This window comes from Lissotriton helveticus, chromosome 4_1, assembly GCF_964261635.1.
Source record: "Lissotriton helveticus chromosome 4_1, aLisHel1.1, whole genome shotgun sequence".
Classification (NCBI taxonomy): Eukaryota; Metazoa; Chordata; class Amphibia; order Caudata; family Salamandridae; genus Lissotriton; species Lissotriton helveticus.
In genome coordinates, this window is record NC_136063.1 from 1,633,249,675 (window position 1) to 1,633,263,948 (window position 14,274).

At 45.0% G+C, this 14,274-nt stretch overlaps 1 protein-coding gene across 1 annotated transcript in view; it reads right to left on the reverse strand.

Moving 5' to 3' along the window:
- The window catches only part of MLH1 (mutL homolog 1), a 440,315-nt gene that overhangs the window by 137,587 nt on the left and 288,454 nt on the right, over nucleotides 1-14,274 (reverse strand). The window contains exon 13 of the mRNA XM_078685874.1: nucleotides 3,746-3,894. Coding sequence (XP_078542000.1) covers nucleotides 3,746-3,894 — 149 coding nt within the window. The remainder of the gene's footprint in view (nucleotides 1-3,745; nucleotides 3,895-14,274) is intronic.

Here is a 14,274-nt window from a genome sequence, read left to right on the forward strand (position 1 = left end):
TCTTCAGACCTTGTGAAACAGCACCTAACAAATGAAACCAGAAGATGGATGAGATTACCAGAGGGTAGAGAAGCCTGCTAAATTCTATACATGCACTCCATTCAGATCTCAAATTTAAAAATGAGAACACACATGCTTCAATTAAGCATGGAGAATAGAAGATATAAGGCGTGAACATTATAATGCCTGGGATTGAACAGGAATTAGCAAAACCCTTGTAGAGAGTCATTACATTGGACTGTCAGAAGCTGGATATAACTAAAGAGGTTGAGGAATTAGGTTTGCATCTAGTTGATAGTCCCATCTGACTCTCCCACCGCTAAGATAGAGGGCATTTGACTGATCTGATAGTCTTACAGACTGCCCATGAAAAAACTTGAAGTGTGACAGCTTCGGGAGGCATTGTGATGGTGGTACTTAAGACAGAAATCAGCAGAATGGGTGACTAAGATTTATGCTGCGTGCTGTAGACTCTTACAGGAACTACTGAAAACTGACCTCCAGTTGGAGGCATTACAAACAGATGGACAGGCCACTCTTAGGGGCCTGACACATGCTTTGGAGGTGCAGTGCCGGTTAGGCGAAATTTGAGATGGACTGGACTGCTTCACACATTAGGAATACAGACAAAGGCTACACGAGGACGGAGGAAAGACTGGTAGGTTGTTGGCGCGGCTACTCTGATCAGAGCACCCACCTCCGGTATTGGCCTGAAACACAGCAAATGGCACAAACATCTCCACACAGTCGGGAATTAATGGACCGGTCCGTTTCCACTTATACAACTATATTGAGGGCCTCCCTCTACCCCTATGGCCCAGGTACTGACATTTTTAGACTCGTTTCTCTTGTTTAGAGCGGCAGACGTCCATTTGGAGGAGCCGAAGGACTACTTGGGAGAGGAGGAACTGGCAAACGCAATCAAGGATCACATCCACTGCAAGATGCCAGGCCATGACAGTCTCCTAGCAGAGTGTTACCAATGCTACTCAGTACAGCCTGTACGGAGGCTGCTGGAGACGCTCTGCTCCAAGAGGCCAAACGGATAGGTGTCCTGCCGCCCTCCATGCAAGAAACCACTATAATAATGATTCCTAAGCCCAATAAAGATCACAGGGAACCTGGATCATATCATCCGCTATCCATAATCAATGTGCCACTAAGGGCTTCTCAAAGACTCTGGTGACACTTGCGTCACATGGTGGCTCACCTGGTAGGAGATGATCAGTGCAGTTTTATGCCCGGTAGAGGCACCCACATGAATCTGCATAGGTTGGCGCATGTCCTCGACGCTACCCAAAATATGGCAATTAACGGGCCTTAGTGTCACTTGACATTGAGATCGAATTTGGCACACCAAACTGGACCTACACGTGGATGGTGCTACAGCGGATGGGACTCGACCCTCGGTCCATGCAATAGGTAAAACTGTTATATACCAGCCCAGTGGCGGGAATATGCATGGGACATAGCGTATCAGCAGTGATCAACATTACAGTAGGGACAAGGCAATGCTGCCCCCAGTTGCCCCTGCTGTTCGCTCTAGCTATGGAGCCACTGGCGGTGAGCCTGCACACAGAAATGTCTGAAGGTAATAACATAGGGTCAAACTGGCTACACTGAAGTTAGGCAGGAATCATGGGGTCCTAGACTCCCAGACATGCAGGTCTACCACAAATCAGGGCTCCTAAAACAAGCAGTACAGAGGAGCAAGGAGGAGATGAACTGAGAGAAAATACTCTGAGGCAACGGAGCTTGCCAGCACCTTATTAGTGGGTCACTGGTGCCAGCGGTTTGCCCTTATGTGGTCAGGCAGCTGGCACTGGCGTGGGAAACAGCAGTTAAATGCACAACGCGTAGACTTGCATATGCAAAGATGCTATCAATATGGTGGATGCGTCCCTATCACCAGATGCACAGGGGCAAGGACATGCAGCAGTGGCCAGAAGGGAGATGGCGATGTATGAGAGACCTCTACGAGGAGGCCGATGGATTGTTTGACTTTGCCGAAACATGCTGAAGATTTCACTTGGGTAAGAGACAATGCTTTATACATCTACTTAAAGAACTGGATATTGAAGAATATGCACCAGTACTGCTAAGGAATATCACAATTAACATAGAGCCGTTATAGCTATGTTATGATATTCACTTGTATTAGCTGTAAAAACCAAATGAATAAACATACAAAAAAGTCAGCTGTTGGCGAATCTTCTGCCGAAAGGGTCCAATTGGCAAAAAGACTTGGATTGGCGCAGTAGAGCTTGAGAAAGTGGTGTACCAAAGACGGGCTGTCCCAAAAAGTATGGGGCATGTGGGAGGCTTATAGGGGGTATTAATTGAGTAGTGATTACACTGGGGTGCAATGTGAAAATACCTCTTTTGTGGTTATCTGCAATGTGTTATTAAGAAATCCAGAATGCTTGGACTAGGGGCAAACCTAAACACTGGAAACTCAGGATGGGTGGGTGGGCCAGTACCAGGGGGTTCACAACTGTGACATGGCTACATTGATGAATATGTGTACTTTGACTGAGCAAATGTTGACTACATAGAATTAAAATAAAGTCTGCTGAATGTGTGGGAAAAAGACTCTACAACAGTTTATTGGGGGTAAAGGTGGCAATGGGCAATGATCAGCTACCTTTCTCCCCTGGCTTGAGCTCAGTCATCACCTAAAAAAAAAAAAAAAAAAAGATTTACTCTGGCTAATGAAAGAGTTGGGTAAGAGTGGATAAGTGGTACTAACAGACAACAGGTAGAATTTTGTGTTAAGTAAACATTGTTTTGCAAAATGAAGCCCCATGTGTTTCTTGGACAATATGAATGGAGATAAGAGGTAAACCCGGCTGGGACGTAAACTGCAAGATAAGTAAGAGGTGAACCTTGGATTGTGGTCATAGGTAAGCAGTACTAAGGATTTCCTCTCTTTAGGGAGGGGGTTGTGAGGTCTAAGGGAGAGTTCTACAGTTGAGGTTGTTTGTAACCATTCCTTTCTTTGTACATGTTCTGCCGCTCCCCCAATTATATCTACATGTCTACATGTTCTAAAGCAGTGCTGATTCAGGCGGTCTGGTTCATCTGTTAATGTGATGCAGTGGTATATTGGTTATATTGTTTTCTGAAAGCCAGGGCATTACCAGTTTGTAAATTGATTTCTATGTTTTGTGAAGATGCTCAATAAAAAAAATGTAAGGATGTGCAACTGTGCACTGCATCTCAATTTACTATAACTTCAGACCTCATTGTAAAACAACATACCAACAGTATTAGCCCAATCCTAGTTTACAGTGTAATGTACAGTTTTGTATTATACAGGTTTTTTGTACCTCACTTTACTGGTCACGAATGCTTGATGAATACACTACCAAGATACATTGGTGCTTATAAAATCTAGAAGTATTTGTGGTCTCCAAATTAGGAAAACAATCTAAATGGAATTCTCACAGTCGAGGTTTTAGACTTGTGCAAAAACATTCTGATCACTCCAAGGCCAGCTTACCAAAACATCTTTTCGATTAGACCTAAGACCCTTGGTTTGAGGCTTACTTTTCTCAGTTTCCCATATCTCAACTACAGATCTGCTGTTCACTGTAACATCGTACCACATTCAAAAAGTGATCAAAAACACTTGTAAACGTCATCTACCAATTCACAGGTGTTTAGGAAGCAGATACAGAGCAGTCATACTATATAAACAATGTGACAGGCTAGTAAGAAATACTAAACTATAGATGTAGCCTACTTTTTTGTGCACGGGTAACAATTTCTTCTCTCAAACTAATTATGCTGGTTAGATTTATAATCCTCCTCTTTGGAGTGCAGGCAGCAGTCATATTCTTTTCAGAAACATCTTCTACCATTTCCTCATCAGAATCTGTCCGTTGGCGTTTCCTGAAAATTAGAATGTAAAGAGTGTAAGGAGAGCATTATCAAGTAAATTGACACTGCACTGTATTCAGCAATCATAAAACTGTAAAACCTATGTCACTGTAAAAGCTGCAGTTACAAACCACACTGAAGTACTATATCAGACATAGCCTAAACAGAACATTACTCATTTATTCCAGAAAGTTTAGAGAATTGTTCTGAAAGTGTAATTATGTTTGCGGGCCCGAAATGCATTGGGCACTTTAATGAGGCTGCTTGGGGCTGAGGAACCCCACGTGCGGATGATTAAGCTGGATTGGCATGTCACCGGAATCAGAAAAATATGGGATTCACGTTGTCTTAAACTGAAGAATGAAAACGTTGTGACAAACTTGAGAAATAAAATTTGGATGAACAATGGCATAAAATGGAATATTTGATGAACAATGGATTTCTCTGCGATTTGCTTGCTGTGCGACATGTAAATGGAGTGAATTTGTGCTGCATGCTGTTTCAAAATCATCAAAGTGCTGTTGCGGCAGAGCACAAACATGTCAGCACACAAAATTTAGGTACAGAGCATTATTCTAAAGCATTGACTAACATGTTGCTGTGCATTCCATCATTTTCATGAATACAAGAAAAAGTATCTTTGCCATGGGAGAAAACCTACTTCATATATCAATAATTCACTTCAAAGTGTGTCTTGTAAGCTCACATGGTAAGGTGCCCAATATATAGTGCCACATTACGTTTTTTTAAAGTGTGCCCTTGAGGTACCTGAAGGCCAAAACGCTATTTCTACTGTGTAGGTCCAGCTGCATTTCCTTTAAAACAGGTCAAAGTGTAATTACATTATTTATTTATGATCTTTGCTTGGAAAACTGCTAGAGAAATAATTCAAAGTTATTTTTCACTTAATTTTAAAAATGTGATTTCATGATTAAGTCAGGGTTTTATAACTTTACTGGAAAAGGAACTTAATAAAAATGTACTTTAGGCTGCCTGAGCCAGAACTGGCTTTAATCTAGTTGTGCCACTAATCACACCTCAAGGGCTAGCATGCACAGTCATGGCTAGGAGAGTTAACAACTTTGACTCCGAAGACAATAGCCTGCTTCTGCACCCAGGAATAATGGGGTTGTGCTGAGTGCTAGCAAAGTGGGTATTTTCCATCTCGGAAGGGAGCAGTAACTGACAAAACAAAAGGCAGACTAAAAGATTCTTCTTTTGAGGAGTTGATCCAAATTGGGCAGACAGGATCTGCTCCAATTCATTTCCAGAACCCCCTAGACCCTTTGGCTCTAATTCGCGCAGGAGGTAATCTAAATAGTGGAGTTTCTAAGGAACTAGATTAAGGCCTGCTTGGAAGCAGAAGCGTTCAGTTACCTAGCAACTGGAGCTCCTGGGTAATTTAAGAGTAAGGAAAAGAGAAAGTCCTGCAAAAGGACTAGGGCTAAGGATTTGATAGGACAGGCACCATACCACTACTTCCTCAGAATGTTTCCCTGACCTGGGAAGACTACACTTGAAGTAGTCTGTGCTGGGAGAAAGAGGAATCCTGAAGGGAGAAAAAGGCTCAAGGACTCCTGCTGGCACCTGGGGAATGTAACTGATTTCCAGGGGTCAACCAGCTCGGTTCCTGCTTACCTGTTCCAGGGACACAAAAAGCAAAAGCACTTATTTCTCTAAAAGGTTCCAGAAGGAGCGTGTCCAAGATGGCGCCTAAGCAGACGCACCTTCACAGAGCTCCACCGCCCGCTTTGATAAAATAGCGGCTGCGGCGTTCCTTAGTCACACACCCCAATCAATAAACCTGGGGAAGACGAGTGGTGATCAAAGAGGAATATTCCTGGGCATTTGGAAGCAGCGAAAGTGCCCATCGGAGCAACTCCGGGACAGCAGGAGACCTCACCAATGCTCTAAAAATGGCAGCCATGGCAGAGCCCTGTCTGTAACGGCACCAAAAGGCTGATATGCACGGATCCCACCCCTGCCACCATGACCGAGGCCCATTAGAGTAATGACAGTAAGCCCTGAGGCCAAAATTAATTACCCGCAATAAGTAACTGGCAAGAGGCGAGGAGTGTGGGTACAGCACGGAGGCTGACACTAGGTACATCAAGGTGAAGATTACATTGGAGGATCAAAGGGGGAGCCATCAGGGTCTCACCCGTGTTCTATGTACATAGACCTGCCAGAAAGAACTAAACCCATGGCGGCCAGTCTGAGGCAATGCTTTACTCTTGGGGCTTTTGGGGGCATGAGGCACAGGAGGCTCTGAATGGCCAGGCCTGTAAGTGGACCCTGCTAAGTCTGCTCCATACTCAGTATGCCTAGTACATAAACGCCCCAAAGGATGAATATATGGGCCAGGTAACAACGGCTAAGGTGGGGCCTGGCAAATGAGGCACCTCCAGGGAACTTTGGTGTGCACTTCTGGTGCCCAGGTGCTGCATTTTCAATTGCCACCCATGAAGGGATGACTGCTACCTCAGGGAGCAAGGTAGTTTTCAGACTCCCACAGGCACTATAGATTGTACAGTGGTGTGCGCTTCACATTGTTGAATTAAGGCTGCAGTGGGGGAGACGGGCCATCCAAACTAATAGAGAGCCCGAAAGCAACAGCAAAGCCCGCCTAACAACCAAAGCACCAAGCCCAACTGCCACAGGCCACAGGACTCTCCAAGGTAGCAGGTATGGCCATCCCCCACAATAAAATTACACTACCTTAAAGGACATGCTTAGTAAACGCCCCACTAAAAAACCTGGTCAGCCTCGGCTTTACTTGCCTGCAGATGCTCTACATGTGGCCGTGATCACAGCAGATCTGTCGGTCGAAGGGGCACCAGTCACCCGTGCCTTCTTGGAGGCGTTATTTGGAGTCCTACGAGACAACATTGTGATCCTCAAACAAGAAATGGAGGCAGATGTCAAAGATATTGAGAGAGATTTGGGCTAATCACGCTGGAACAATCCAACGACTCATGGGAACAGGGATTGGATGAACATCAACGTGAATTACTGGAGCTGCGGGACAAAAATCTAGGAACTGCAATAAACGCTGGAAGACCTTGAAAATAGATCGTGATGCTCCAACATCAGAATTAAAGGGACTTCAATGCAAGCAGAATACAGGACACTGGAGGACTATGTCACCCTCCTATACAGATAGGTAGAGCCTGAGCTGGTACACAAGAACATCGTTCTAGATTTTACCCACAGGGCGGGTTATCCCGCTAAGTCACCAGGCCTGCATCAAGATATCCTGACCTGCTTACACTCCTAACGGCAGAAAGAAATCACCATGTCAGCCGTAAAAGATCAAAACGGCATTTCCTTTGAAGGCACAAAGGTGTGGCTGTATCACAATCTTTCCCCTACAGCAGCGCAGGGCCCTCTGACCCGCCACGATAATTCTACCGGAGAAAGGTATTTGGTATAAGTGGGTGTAATGCTACAGAAAGTTATACATTGTGTGATCGTGTATTGACCATAAACTCCATTTTACTCGAACTACATTTTGTGAGCTCGGTTTCATCTTGTGTCTGTCTGATCCTGCCTTTCAGCTGTGAACGCTGGCAGGCCCAGGTTACTAGGGCACACAGACCTTTTTTGTTTCTCACTTCACTGAGTGAGAAAGATAAGCTGCTGGAAAAGACAGTGTGTACAGTGTTCAAGGATGAGAAAGTTAAGAATTCTGCCTCAGCTCTCATCGGACCCTAGTCAGCTCTGTTGAGTGACCCGAACACAGAGAGTGTAGCCAGCACCTACAGCACAGATGAAGGGGGGGAGCTTCTAGGAATCTCTCTCCGTGTTAGTGAAAAGTATAAAGACAGAGACCTCTTGGCACTTTGACAGGAACTCTTCTGGGAGTGGATGCGCTGCCCAGGGATTTTCGTGCCCAGTTGAGACCTCCTGCCTGACACTGTCAACGGGTTCCCCAGTCGTGCTGACAAGGATGATGCCAAACAGACAGCTGGTGAAGTATTTCAAGTTCTAATTACTTACTCTTGTGTACATACAGTTACGTTTCTATACATTTAGCCTTGTGTATTATTACCATTTGATATATGGGAACTTGCTGCAATAAATATTCCCCGCTATTTGGCAAATGAGTGTTGAACTTTGTTCATGTTGCATTATGGTTTTCTAAAGTGTGTAGAGACCTATTTTAAGGAGTGTTCACTTTGTGTCCTGGTATCTTGAAGTCTTGCCCAGGTGCTCTGAAGAAAAGCAAGACAGTGGGAACATCCCTTCAGGCTTATCTTTGTTTGAAACAAAGAAACTAACTCAAGTTGTCAGCACTCTGGAAGAAGCACATTTGTTCCTGGGCTTTAAGATCCATCAGGGAAATGAGACCGGACAGCCCAAACCGCAGAGTCTACCACGCTAAATCACGGCGACAGCCACAAGCAGTGAAAAGACACTTTGCCAAGCCAACCGAATCAGAGAGCTGCCCAGAACAAACACGTTTGCTAAACCAATTGCAGAGTCAAGACAGCGTATCGGAGCCTGATAATGACTAGTAACCAGATGCATGGTCTACGCACCACTTAATAGGCTCCTCAAACAATATTGGCATTCCCCGACCCAGTTCCGGCAAAACTGGCTGCACTGCCATTACCTAGTTAGCGTATTCCACTTTTTCGGCAGAGACCTGAACCCACCTTACGAAGATGAGCCACCACCAACTGAATTAACCCCTTTCACACTGTTACTGTGCTCCCAGGAGAGGGAATGTTCTGGTTGTAGTTCTTTAACCACCCCCTACCCCTTTGCTGTTTACCGATAGATAGGGGTACACACTGCAGGCGATCTAGATTTTAAAGATATACTGGTACAATGGTACAGCTATCCGCCTGGTCCCCAAGCAGTTGGCCTAAGACTTCCGCTAACTCATGATTAAAGTAATTAGCTTAAAATGTCTGGGGCCTTAACTCCACGGTAAAGCGTTTGGTACTTCTCTCCATGCTTAAAGATTCTAAATGTGATGTCTGCATCATCCAGGAAACCCACCACCATAAAGCTGACTGGAAACGCCTATGGTCTGTTGGTTTGATCGCCAATACTTCTCCTCGGGCATGGGAAGACGGGCATGAGAAGCAGTCCATTTGGCCACAATTTCCAGGCTGCGTCATCCAGACACACGCAGACACCCCGGATAGGCTGCTAGCTTTACGCATTGCAATCAACACTTATAGATTTACATTAGCTAACATCTATGCCCCAAATGACCATCAAGAGGCCTTTTTCCTGGATGCTAAGGGACAGGTAATGACCACACCGACGTGGATAATCTGCTGCGGGGAGTTTTTACCTGGTACAGGATGCACTCATGGACAGGTCAGCATAGCCATAGAGGATTGGGCAGACAGAGGCATTACCTGCTGCAGGCCTTTCAATGGGTGAGTGACATGGGACTGGGGACGCGTGGTGCTTGAGACATCCCACAGTGAAGAACTACACATTTATTTCAGCAGCTCACCAAACATATGCCAGAATAGATCTTTCTTAATTTGCCTTGCTTCATAGCGATTGCCACGGCGGTAGACATAGGCATTGCCACTCTCTCTGATCACTCACCCATCACCATCAAACTTCGGGTACCAGACATTGTACCCCTGACCGGCAATTGGCGCCTCAATCATGAATTGCTGGCATATGATTAAAAAAATCACTGAAATTACTGGCACAATTCGCTAATTCCTTGATACCAAAAACACACCTGACATACCCATAGATCTATTGTGGGACACATTGAAAGCAGTAGTGTGGGGCAAACTTCTAGCCATCACTGCTAAACTGAATAAGGATAGGAAGGACAAACGACACCGACTAGGATAGGTAAGGGACTTCGAGGAGGCCCATCAACAATAAGACTTCCACAATGTGCGGCAAACACTCACACTGGCCCGAAAAAGAACTCAAGGCCCTAGACATGGACAAAGCAGAATACACACTTCTACGTACCTAACAAAAATACTATGCTGAGGAAATAAAGCAGGGCCCAATTTAGCACACCCACTTCATGCTTAGGTGCTCCAGCAGAGAATCGCTGGGATTGAAAGGTCACAGGGGGACAGGGTGTAACAAGACACGTAAATTGTACAAGAATTTGAGCACTTCTACTCAATACTTTACACTGCAGAGACATTAGCCCTAGAAGAAGTTGAAACACATTTAGCCCAATCTCCTAAGGGATATATATATCCACTGAGGAGGCTTCTCAATTGGATAGGGACATCCACCCAGACAAGCTGATAACCCACCTGCAATCAGGTAAGGCACCTGGCCAAGATGGATACAGCTCAGATTTCTACAAAACATTTGCAGCTATCCTGACTTCTATATTGGCCCACCTTTATAATTCCTTTAGCACCTTGAGCACTCCGACGGACGCAATGAGATAAGCAGTTATCAAAGTTCTCCCCAAACCTGGGAAGGACACAACATACTGCACGTCTTAATGTCGCATCCAATTGCTGAATGTAGACCCTAAAATCTTTACTAGAATATTGGCCCCGCAGCTAGCCCCTTTCATGCAAGGCTTAGTGGATCCTGGCCAGGCCAGGTTCAATCCTGAAAGAGGTTTGTTGTTACAACATAAAACGTCTTTGCTATCTTCTAGATAAAATCCACTGTTCCCACAAACCCACGCTCCTGCAATCAGTTGAAGCAGAAAAGGCCTTTGACCAAGTACATTGGCCATATCTTCAGCTAGTGCTGGGTAAGGCCAGCCTCAGCATCTGCTTTAGACGTTGGATATGGTGCAGGTACACAACCCCCCACAGTCAAAGTCAGGGCCAATGGACGACTGTGGCAAACATTTAATGTGGTGTGCGGACGCATACAGGGTCGCCCCTTATCGCCACTCCTCTTTGCTCTTTACATGGAGTCATCTGCAAACAGAGTGTATAGGAAGCCACACATAGCGGGAATTCATATGCGAGTTAAAGAGCATAAACTAGCTATATATGCGGATGACGTTACGATAGCGGTTACGAAACCCTCCACCTCGCTTACCCCACTGATGAAATGATTGGAGGCTTCGGGAAAGCCTCAAGCTTTACGGTTACCCTTTAAAAATCGCAGGCTCTTAGCCTCACCCTCTGACAGGCTGATACATCCCAGCTGGAAAGACTCTTCCCTTTCGCATAGGCTTCCCAAGGGATAACATATTTGGGCATACAAATACACCATTCCCTAGAGCGCACAGTCAAATGCAACTATGCCATGTAGCTTTCCACATGTAGATCGGACTTGCACACCGGCAGGGAAGCTCTCTCTCGTAGCTGGAAGACTGGCTGCTGTCAAAATGACCCTACTGGCTAAGATACTATATGTTCACGGAGGCCTGGGAATAATACATGCTCTGATCAGGTGCACTGACAGATAACCGTTGGTAGGGTTTAGCCGCTCTCTCATTAGGGCTAAGAGACAGCTGGTAATTATGCCCTATACAAATACCAATTAACATAACATGTAATGCAGATACTGCCACTACAGCCTCCACTCCTGGTCCTTAATAAGACATAACATGTAATTGAAGACTACATATGGGTAGGTAAAAAAGCATGCATGGCCCAAAAACAGGCGTATTTGGCTATGGTGGACAGGGACTTAGGGGTTCCCCATCTGACGCGCTACTACCAAGCAGCGCAGCTCCGATATCTAGTAGAGTGGACCGGACCTAGCACAGAGAAGCATTGGTGTTTTATAGATCAGGCAATAGAGGGGATCCACATTTGGAAAATACGCTGGCTGCCCAAGCTACACTGCCCACCAGAGGGTCTCCATCTCGCCTATAGTTAGGGCGAAAGTGGACACATGGAACAAGGTACAAATGATGCATAACCTCTCCACCCGCATTTCGCCACTAACACAGATAATGGGGAATCCTAACTTCCCACCGGCTGTTCAGGGGACTGCATTCTCGCACAGGTGAAATGCAAACTGTACAAGAATAGGGGACCTATTTGACACCGATGACCTTATGGAATGTTTTTCGGGTTCAGTCTAATTATGGCCTTTCTTCCACTGCATACTGGCAATACTTCTCAATAAAACACTGTGTTAAACAGCCGCGCATTAAACCTCACACAAACCGACCACACACTTCTTTTGAGACGTGGATCCTCACCTGCAACACAGACAACAGGCTGCCCTCGGACATTACACTTTCCTTAACCCCCGCGATCCAACATGAAATCTATGGAACAACAACGCTGGGAATTAGAATGTGAACGCTGCTTCACCACTAAGGAATGGTCAGACATTTTACATCACGCACAATTCAAGAGACTGACAGATCTGCATTATAACGCACCTTTTGCCAAGCTGTATAGAGAACCATCAGCAGACTGGCAAAATACACTACATATTCAAACTTCAAAGAGCGGAAATAAATACAACCTTAGAGTCCGTGTTAAAACCACACTGCGAGTTATACCATCTCTAAGTGGCTCAACCCTACACTGTACATTATTTCACAAGGTGCAAATGACTCAATTTTATCAAGGAAGTTATGCAGATAAATGTACACACATTATAAATCTTCAGTTCAGATACATATTTAACATGGGCATCTGACCCAACATCCACAAGTAAATAATTATTTGTGAACAGAAGCTTTCGCTTTTCTCGCAGATTATTGGAAGCCACCTTTGTGTTCAATCCACAACCTACTTTAAAACGTGACACTGTAACCCACATCAGGTGTGCTCATCATTTACCTTCTTTAAGATGCGATTATTCATTGCGCCCGGAACTTTAGTTGTAGGTAAACTGTGCACCTGATAACTTTCGACATGGAGAACTAGACGTCACTCCAGGTTCGGCACTATTACCATTCTATACACACAATCATTTTATGCTGTATAGAATACAGGCCCTGTCCCACTAACATATTTTGTTTAAATGATGTTAAGATCTTTGAGCAATGAGTATAGCACTGATTTGATGAGGCCACAAATGAAGCAAAAACAAGGAGATCGATGATGGACGGAACACTGAAACTTTTCAGACACTCACCCCCAGTCACTATTAGATCTGAGTTGAATCCATCATCATTATTTAGCTCACTTCGCCACCCTAAGTCAGACCCAGCCATGTGCAAATCAGTCTTGACCCTGTTCCTCATGAGAACAGTCCAGCATGAACTGCCACGCCAGGTTTTCGCTGGAACGGAAACAAGCATCCTGGGACCGGTTATGGGGTAACACCCCTCATCAGTCAGGGAGACATAGCTGGGCCCCGGGTGATGGGGACATTGACTATGGGGTGCTCATTTTTCAAAAATAGGCCGGTTGTTATTAGCCAAATTGAAATAATTAATTCACTCAGTGCTCCAAATTGTTTTGGGTGGGGGCGTCCTAGGAACAAGATTATGAGGCTGGGTTAAACCCGGCTTTGGGAAACCATAGACAGTCTGTACCCACCTTAGACTCGATGGGGTTGTCTTGCGCTTGGGGCCTTTTCTCCTACCTCCCTACAGCTGACTGAAGATTCCAGCTCTCCTAAGGCTTTGCCGGTAGTAAATAACACTGGTGGTAAGCAGTGCCGGCTTTAAATCTACAACACACAGCTGCTATCTCTAGCATCTAAACAAATAGTGCCAGGACCAGAGTTTAGCTTCGATGTTGAAAAAATCGCAACAGACCCAAATGTGTAAATTGCTGTGCCAGCGAAGAAGACCATTCAAAATAAATAAAAATCTTGCTGCCTTAGTGTTAGTTAGGTGACCCTCCTCGCCCCCATCCCCCCAATCAATCACCCTACATTTAAAGGGAACAATCGCCGGCTGTGGGCTTTGTCATTGATATCATGAGTGTGTAATATGTGAGGTCACAAGAAGTGCATTGCGGGCCCGTAAGTTGTAGTTAGCTCAGGTAACTATAACTGCTGAATTTGTATGGGTTTTGTACAAGTGAAATCTGAGTCTGTCTCTCTTGCACTCTATCTCTCTCTCTGCAGGAAATAAGGTTTTGCCACTACATGCTCATGTCTAATAAAGCACATTTTGATGCTACAATGTTAAGGAGCACGGCGGAAAGGAGAAGTTGTTGGTGTATTAAGCGAAGGTGCTCCATCCTCACCATGCCAGGGCCACCCTGACAGGGTCAATAGCTCCTTTCTATGGAGAACTGTGTTGTCGGAATAATTCGAAAGGAGCGACACCCATCTGCATCCACTTGTTATCAAAGGAGGTGTGGGATTTCCCAACAAGGATCACAGTGGAAGAATGCAAGGGAGGTGAATGGAGGATATTTAATTCCCTTTCACTTGTTGTTGGTGTCATTGAGCGCTGCCGAGGATATGGATACACTGTATCAAATGAAGTATGAAGCAGTGTAATATTTCAAGAGCATTGAGACTGACACTAATTTTAAAATGTCATTGCAA